The 9276-nt window shown below is 51.1% G+C and overlaps 1 protein-coding gene across 1 annotated transcript in view; it reads right to left on the bottom strand.

Moving 5' to 3' along the window:
- LOC113006978 (protein NLRC3-like) overlaps positions 1–9276 on the bottom strand; it is a 34391-nt gene extending 25115 nt beyond the window's left edge. Inside the window, exons 1-3 of the mRNA XM_026143258.1 lie at positions 8998–9276; positions 5274–5615; positions 4642–4756 (exon numbers count right to left, since the gene is read on the bottom strand). Coding sequence (XP_025999043.1) covers positions 4642–4756; positions 5274–5615; positions 8998–9276 — 736 coding nt within the window. The remainder of the gene's footprint in view (positions 1–4641; positions 4757–5273; positions 5616–8997) is intronic.

Here is a 9276-nt window from a genome sequence, read left to right as displayed (position 1 = left end):
GTCCTGAAGCGGGGGGAGAGCAATCCTGCAGCAGCGTTCTGCTGTACGGATCACTCTCTGGAGAGCTTTTTGGTCCTTCACACAGCTGTTCCCAAACCACGATGTCATGTTCTGTGTGAGGATGCTCTCCACAGCGCCTGTATAGAAAATCCTGAGGATCTTTGGAGAGACCCTGAACTTCCTCAGTTGTCGTAGGTGATACAGGCGCTGCCTAGCCTTTTTGGTCTGGGCCTGAATGTGGGCAGCCCATGTCAGGCCTGAGGAGATGTGGACACCAAGATACTTGAAGGACTGCACCCTCTCCACTGGAGCTCCATTGATGATAATGGGCTTGTAGTCTCTGTGCTGACCTCTTCTGAAGTCCACCACCAGCTCCTTGGTCTTGCTGACGTTCAGCTGGAGGTGGTTGTCCTGGCACCATGATGCCAGATTCTTCACTTCATCCATGTAGGCCGTCTCATCGTTGTTGGAGATGGCACCCAACACCACTGTGTCGTCAGCAAACTTCACAATGGTGTTGGAGCCATGGGTGGCCACACAGTCTGAAGTGTAGAGGGAGTAGAGCAGTGGCGAGAGGACACATCCCTGAGGTGCTCCTCTGTTGATGGTGATGCTGTTAGAGACGCATCTACTAACTTGGTCTTAAACACCAAAAAGACCAAGGAGATCATTGTAGATTTCCGGAAGAGGGGTCATAACAACCATCTGCCTCTCTTCATTGGCAGTGAGGCGGTGGAGAGGGTGAGCAGTTTTAAATTCTTGGGGGTAACTGTGACCGAGGACCTGTCCTGGGGCAACCATATCACCTCAGTTGCACGGAAGGCCCAACAGCGCCTCTACTACCTGAGGAGACTGCGGAGCGCACACATTCCCAGATCTCTGATGTTGAACTTCTACAACTGTGCCATCAGCAGCGTTCTGACGTATGGATTTCTAGTGTGGTTCCCCAGCTGCACCAAGGTCGATCAGCAAGCACTCCAGCGGGTGGTGAAAGAAGCTGGCAGAATTATTGGAACAAGTCTGCCAGAGATCAGTAATATCTTCCCCACTCGCTGTCTGAGGAGGGTGCACAGTATCCTGCGGGACCAACATCACCCTGCGCGCCACCTTTTCCATCTGCTGCCCTCAGGGAGAAGGTACAGGTCTATACAGGCCAGAACATCCAGACTGGCCAACAGCCTGTATCCACAGGCTGTGAGGCTCCTGAACTCTCTGCCCCCCTCTCACGGACAATAACCATATCCAACTTCTTAATAGCAATGAACTGGTCTGCATTGGTGCATCATATCTTTATTCTCTTCCCCCTCCTGCCCCCCCCCCCCCTCTTTCTTAAATAGATAACTATCATATCTGATATCATATCTCACAGTACAATAATATTGAATGGGTTGCATTGTTGTATTTTGTCATGTTTCTCAGGTCTTTGTCTGAATTTCTACGAACATTATTGCTAAGGATTGTCTTATTGCATTGGAGTCACACTGGGTTAAATATGTACACTTGGGTTTTAAGGGGTATTTATTATTTTCTTCTTTTTTTGGGTTGTATGGAAGCCCCAAACGCAATTTCATTGTTCTTGACAGTGACAATAAATAAATACTATACTACTACTACTACTACCCACCCTCACCACCTGAGTTCTGCCAGTGAGGAAGTCCAACACCCATGCACACAGACGGCTGTTAAGTCCCAGATCCCTCAGCTTTGTGAACAGTCTGCAGGGCACTATTGTGTTAAACGCTGAACTGTAATCAACAAACAGCATTCGCACATAGTTACCCTGTTTCTTGTCCACGTGGCTGAGAGTGGTGTGTAGGACGTGGGCGATGGCATCCTCTGTGGATCTGTTGGATCTGTAGGTGAACTGCAGCGGATCTGTGGTGTCTGGGATGGAGGAGGAGATGATGTTCTTCAGCAGCCTCTCAAACACCTTCATTACTACCGAGGTCAGTGCAACTGGCTGGTAATCGTTCAGGGATGAGGGTTTGCTGTTCTTGGGCACAGGGATGATGGTGGATCTTTTGAAGCATGTGGGGACCACAGACTTCGCCAGGGACTCGTTGAAGATGTAAGTGAACACACCTGCTAGCTGGTCAGCACAGCAGCGCAGCAGACAGCCGGTGATGCCGTCTGGCCCCGCCGCTTTCCTTGTGTTCACTCTCCTCAGTGCCGCTCGGACGTCATGCTCCGCGATGCTGGTCACCGGTCTCTCGCTGATGACGTCACTGTCCTCGGTAGTCAGGCGGTAGATAGCATTAGCCGCCTGGCTAACCTCGAAACGGGCGTAGAACCGATTCAGCTCGTTGGTGAATGCAGAGTCAGCGTTGATCAGCGCAGTGTCCCTGGTTTTGTAGTCCGTAATGGTGCGTAGTCCGTGCCACATACTCCGTGTGTCGCCCTGGTGGAAGCGGGACTCCACACGTTCCCGATACCGGCGTTTGGCATCTCTCACCGCGCGCCGCACGCCGTATGAGGCCGCTTTGTAGGCGCTCATATCGCCAGTGGCGAGACCCGCGTTGTAGGAGGCGGTCCTGGCGTTCACTGCAGTGCGGATCGATCTGTCCATCCACGGTTTCTGGTTTGGGAATGTGGTGACTCTCGCAGTGGGGATAATCTCCTCCGCTAGCATATTGACGAAGCATACTGCTACTTCCGTAAACTCGTTGATGTCGACTGCGCATGCTCTGAACATGTCCCAGTCGACATCGTTGAGTGCGTCCTGTAGCGTAGCTTCTGATTGGGCAGTCCACCGTTTTACCTCCCTCGTGGTTACTTCTTCCCTCCGTATGCTTTGTTTATACTGGGGGATGAGGAAGATGGCGTTGTGGTCAGACTTCCCAAAAGCTGGGTGTGAGACAGCTTTGTAGCCCTGCTTGTATGGCGTATAGCAGTGATCAAAAATCCGATCCCCTCTCGTTGGACACGAGACATGCTGGTAAAAGTTTGGCATGACTTGTCTGAGGTTCGCTTTGTTAAAGTCTCCTGCTACAATGAGGGCTGCGCCCGGGTCCTTGTTTTGAAGCGAGCTCAGCACATCATGTAATTCGGACAAAGCCATACCTGTGTCCGCTTGGGGTGGGATGTAGACCGCCGTGGCGATGACCGAGGTGAACTCACGGGGCAGATAGAAAGGGCGGCACTTAATGCTCAGGAACTCCAGATGTGGCGAGCAGCCGCTGGAGTAGAAATGCTCCTGGCATCACACCACTTTCTGTTTACCATGAAACACACTCCTCCACCTTTGGTTTTGTTCGACTCTGCCATTCTGTCCACGCGGAGCACAAAGAATGAATCCGACGGAGTTACGGCCTGGTCCGGCACGGTGGGGGTCAGCCATGTCTCCGTGAAACATAGAAGGTAGTTCTGCAAAATCACTCAGTAGGATGTTTGTTCTAATTTGCTATGACCTCAGAGCGCATCGAAAATAAAACTAATAGGCTATAAAGAGTGATATGAACATATTTAGAACTTACTGGAATGAAAATGTCTGGAGCACCAACAGATATCTGGAGATGGGAGAGAACTGCACGTCAGCTCGTCTCACAGCTGCTATCCAGGCTAGACGCCTTCGTTTGCTAACATCGATACACGAGCTGCCTCGTGTTGCTTCCAGGTTGGGAAAGAATGAAAAGATAAACAATTTTCAAGCTTATTCTCTTGCCGGTCGTGTGATCGAACATTGCAGCCGACCACACGGCAAATACGAACCATGGCTGTTGTGTGTGCCTTCGCTCCCTTTTCACTTGCACTAGACCCCCAAAATGGCGGATCGGGCCAAAATCCTTTCCACGCCCACCCCCGTGACATCACGCTCCAAAGCCCTATAATATTGGCCATATTATATTTACAATACCACAGTGAGATGACTTTAGTCTCATGAACAACATTAACTAATTGTTATTTACTAACTAATCTTAAATGACTGTTCAGCACAGAAATGAACCCCAACAATCATGTTTCACAGTCCCGTGGTCTCAGCCTCAGATACTCAACTAAAGTGATGTCATGACAAAAATGAATGACCAACAAAACATTTTTCTCCTTCATTTCTGTCAATCAAAGCTGTATGTAACGTGTCTCGCGGTTAGTATCATGGTTACTAGGCAACCTGAACAGCGTGACGAAGCGTATACCATCCCATTTCACAAGCCTCTCACTTCCGCACTTCTCGTACTTATAGTACGCACCGTACGTAGTACGCGTAGTGCGCGTACTTCAAGCGTGCAGACCCTGAATTGGGACACAGCCATAGAGCGAGCGAACGAATCACTCACTCACCCCCTCCCTCCTGGCTCACAGCTTCTTCTTCTTGGTTGGCAACCAATGTTAAGGCGCATTACCGCCCCCTGGTTCACAGCGCAGTGGACATTTAGATGAGAAAATATATATTTAACACACTTAAGGAAAATACTAATAAAATACAAATAAACAAAATAAATGTTTATTAAGCAATTTTGATAGGAAATTGTTGTCACGGCTGGTGGAGTGAGCCGTGTGGAGTGGAGGAAAAGGAGGACCCAAGATGCAGCAAACTGATGATATGAGTGACGTTTATTTACAGGGTGGTAGTGGCAAAAACAGGCAATGAAGCATGAGTAATTACAAAGGGAAACCTAAACTGGGAGAAACTAAGTGACAAACCTGGGACCATACCAAAAGGGTGCAGGGCAGAGAGACGCAGAGACAGGAACACCATAGAACGCAGAGACACACGGATGAATGCAGACGAACCGACAACGAACACAGTTGTCACCCACTAAATATACGCACACAAGGTAATCAGGTAATCACACACAGGAGGGAAGAACAGCTGATCTGAATACACATGATGACTGGAGGACACAAGCTGAACACAATGACAACAGACACAGACTTTCAGAACAAAACAGGAAATCTAGAACCCGAACCGGACACAAGGGGGGAGGACACAGAATAACTAGAACAGAGGGAAATAATCACAAAACACAAAACGCTGGGTCAACGACCCAGGACCATGACAGTACCCCCCCCTCCAAGGGCTGGCTCCAGACAGCCCAAAACAAAAACAGACGACCAACCCAGGGCGGGCGGCGGGGGCCGAGGACGGAGGGACCAACACCGAACAAAACAAGCTCCAGCGAACCGAGGGAATTGTCCAAAACAAAAACACACATGCTGGAGCACGAGAACAAAACACAGTTCAGGAGGCCGGCCCGGAGGCTGACAACTCAGAAGTCCAGGACAGTTCATCTTCTGAGGCCGGCCACGTCGGCGACACAGCTCCGAAAGCCGACCGAGCGGAAGGCAGCGGTGGCGGAGCGGAGGCAGTTCAGGGGGCCGACCGTGCACACGGCAGCGGCGGCGACGGGGAAACCGTTCAGGCGGCCGACCATGCGGTCAGCAACGACGGCGACGAGGAAACCGTTCAGGCGGCCGACCGTGCAGACAGCAACGGCGGCGATGACACAAGTCTGGAGGCCGACCGCGCGGAAGGCAGCGGCGGCGTCTAGGAGGTCGTCCATATTGACGATGACGCTCCACCAGCGGCCTGGCAGATGACCGCCGATGTCGAGGCAGCAGTTCGGGACCTGAAGGTGGCGTGGCCGTCGCAGCACCAGACGAGACCGAAGCAGAGGCTGGACCAGACGAGGCTGAAGCAGAGGCTGGACCAGACGAGGCTGAAGCAGAAGCCGGACCAGGCGAAGCTGAAGCCGATGCCGAAGCCGGGCCAGGCGAAGCTGAAGCTGATGCCGAAGCCGGGCCAGGCGAGGCAGATGATGATGCTGCAGCCGGGCCAGGCGAGGCAGATGATGATGCTGCAGCCGGGCCAGGCGAGGCAGATGATGATGTCGCAGCAGGGGGCTGGACGGGCTCCTCGGGCCCTCCAGCTGACGAGTCTTGGGGCTGGACAGGCTCCTCGGGCCCTCCAGCTGACGAGTCTTGGGGCTGGACGGGCTCCACGGGCTCCTCGGGCCCCCCCAGGAGGCGAAGCAGGAGGCTGGACGGGCTCCTCGGACCCCCCAGCAGGCGAAGCAGGAGGCTGGACGGGCTCCTAGGGCCCCCCAGCGAAAACAGTCTCTGGACCAGTGGGCACCGGGGCCCCTGGAACATACAGGTCAGAACCAGTAGGCGCGCGGGCCTCTGGCAGGCACAGTTCAGAACCAGCAGGCGCGCGGGCCTCTGGCAGGCACGGGTCAGAACCAGCAGGCGCACGGGCCTCCGGCAGGAACGGGTCAGAACCAGCAGGCGCGCGGGCCTCCGGCAGGCACGGGTCAGAACCAGCAGGCGCGCGGGCCTCCGGCAGGAACGGGTCAGAACCAGCAGGCGCACGGGCCTCTGGCAAACACAAGGCAGACTGCAGCTGCACGGAGCATTGACTCAGCTCAGGCAGCGACAGCCGGATGCAGTCCTCAGCTGGCTTCTTAACTTCCAGGGGTCCAGAGTCGATCAGGGGCTGGAACCCAGCCTCTGGGGAGGCCCTGGAGTGCGTCACAGTCTCTGTACTGGCCAGCTGTTAATTAAGTTTGCAGATGACACCACGGTGATTGGCCTCATCAGTGACAACGATGAGGCCGCCTACAGGGAGGAGGTGGATCGTCTGGCTGAGTGGTGCGACACAAACAACCTGCTGCTTAACACCGAGAAGACCAAGGAGCTCATCGTGGACTACAGGAGGAATGCTGACCCACATCCACCCATCCACATTAAGGGGACGGCTGTGGAGCGTGTGAGCAGCTTCAAGTTCCTGGGAGTCCACATCTCCGAGGATCTCACCTGGACGACCAACTGCTCCAAGCTGGTCAAGAAGGCTCACCAGCGCCTCTTCTTCTTGAGGACTCTGAGGAAGAACCACCTGTCCTCAGACATCCTGGTGAACTTCTATCGCTGCACCATCGAGAGCATCCTGACCAACTGTATAACAGTCTGGTACGGGAACTGCTCTGCCTCGGACCGGAAGGCGTTGCAGAGGGTCGTGAAAACTGCCCAGCGCATCGCCGGAGCACCACTTCCTGCCACAAAAGACATCTACAGGAAGCGGTGTCTGAAAAGGGCTGGGAAAATCATCAGAGACCCCAGTCACCCATCACATGGACTCTTCACCCTCCTGCCCTCTGGGAGGCGCTACAGGAGCCTCCGGACTAAGACCACCAGGTACCGGAACAGCTTCTTCCCCACAGCTGTCAGACTCCTGAACTCTGCCTCCTGACATCTGACCCACGTTAACTCATGGACTGAACATACACACACACACACAATGGACAACTGTACCCTCAAACACACAATAATAACATGGAGTGAACCACCACTCACAACCACTAGCACTTTATATAGCCTCTGTAGAAATTATCCACACCCTCACTTACCTTAACTGCACTACTGTATAGCCCTGTGTAAACAATCATTCTGTACATACGATAATTTTTAACCCTACAACTGTTTACAACTTGCATAGTTCCCATTTCTGTATAGCTGTATATCTCAGTGTGGTAGGACTCGACTTAAGCGGTCAAAGAAGTGCAGGAGACTGATGCTGTCCAGTGTAGCAAGTGATTTATTCACCATTCTGTGGCCCAAGAATATTTAGAAAGAAACAAATAAGAAACTCAACTCTATAATAAACTCAATTCAAATAAACATAACTGAACTTAAATCAACGGAAATTAAGGTCAAACTGCACACAGCTACACTGACCTGAACCCTTCTTCTGAAACACCTGAGTTCGTCTGCTTAAATAGTCCCCTTAATCAAACACGTTCTCCTCTGGACTATTCCATTCAGTAGGTAGGTGAGATGAACATGATTATATTCATCCTCTACTACTCCTCTTGACTGGCAACATAAACTCTGGTGTAATCAATACATATCACAACATTAAATCTATTTCTTTATAAACCCTTTAAAATCAACTTTATTAAATTATAAGAATTCTTCCCCTCCTGCCCTTGGTCTCTTCCTGTGACCTCAGATGAACCCAGAAGGTATAAAGCAGGAAGTAGAACTACATTTCCTCCTTTTGCTTCTGGAAGACAGGTAGGTAAAGGTAAGTTCAAACAATACAAATTAACAGTTGAAATAAATAACATGTTAACTTAACAAACTTGCATGAATTGATTTAAACCAAGATGTTATATTATATAATCTGTAAAAGTGCAGAACATAAACAAACCCGGGATAGTAGATGTTTGCCTATTGCAGATTACATGTGAAATATGGTTAAATCAAAACAAGAATGTTAACTAAGAATGTAGACAAATGGTCTTCTCACCCACTTTGTCACACTCAGATTCCTGTAAAGTTATTTATTTCATATTCTGTATAGTTTTTCATATTTATATTCTGTCCATATCCTGTACATAGCTTGTACTTACTACAGCCTGTACATACTTATAGTTATAGAATATTCACAACATACTTCATACCGTGTACATTATAACATAATAGACCCATTTCTGTAATATACTTACATATCTATATTATTGCTAATATATATTGTAATATATCTATATCACTAAGCACTTCTGGATGGATGCAAACTGCATTTCGTTGCCCTGTACCTGTGCATGTGCAATGACAATAAAGTTGAATTCTATTCTATTCTATTCTGTTGGGGACTGATTACTGCGTTATGTGGTGTGTCTCTCTGCTTGACATGAACAGGTGAAAAATAGTTCTTTTCAGGTTGGATGGACTTAACCTGTTGTACAGGAGGAGTTGGTGAAGATGATGGCTGAGCGGCTAACTGAGCTAGTGGCTGCTGGGCAGCTAACTGAGCTACCGGCAGGGCAGCCGACTCAAAAAACACAGCCCCGGAATAAACAGACACACAGTCCAAAACAGAAAAAGGGTCCTTTTCACTCACCACAGCTGGCAGTTCCAAAGTCCTAGTCTTCGGCTGTGGGGTGATGCGCCGACGGCGCGATCGTCGCTTCCTCCCGGGCAAAGCCTCCGGCTGGCCGGGCAAAACCTCCGGCGGGCCGGGCAAAACCTCCGGCGGGCAAAACCTCCGGCAGGCAAAACCTCCGGCGGGCCGGGCAAAATCTTCGCCGCCGGGCTGAGTTGGGAAGCGGTAGCGGCTGGTGGGTGAAGGTGCAGTTCGTTGAGTATGAAGTCCTGTGCGAGCGGGTGAAGAGAGTCCAGCAGCCAGGAGTGAGCAGAGATGAGCTGCTGTAGCCTGGCTTCTACAGCGCGGAGACACTCTTCCCCCTCATGCTCGAGCCATAGGTTAACCAACCTGGAAACAGAGTCAATTAGTTCCTCCCGAAGCTCCTCGGGAGGTGCGGATGCCGCTGGGTCCAT

The sequence above is a fragment of the Astatotilapia calliptera genome, chromosome 15 (assembly GCF_900246225.1).
Source record: "Astatotilapia calliptera chromosome 15, fAstCal1.2, whole genome shotgun sequence".
NCBI classification, from domain to species: domain Eukaryota; kingdom Metazoa; phylum Chordata; class Actinopteri; order Cichliformes; family Cichlidae; genus Astatotilapia; species Astatotilapia calliptera.
The sequence above is the reverse complement of the archived record's forward strand: the minus strand, read 5'-3'. Positions and strand labels throughout refer to the sequence as shown.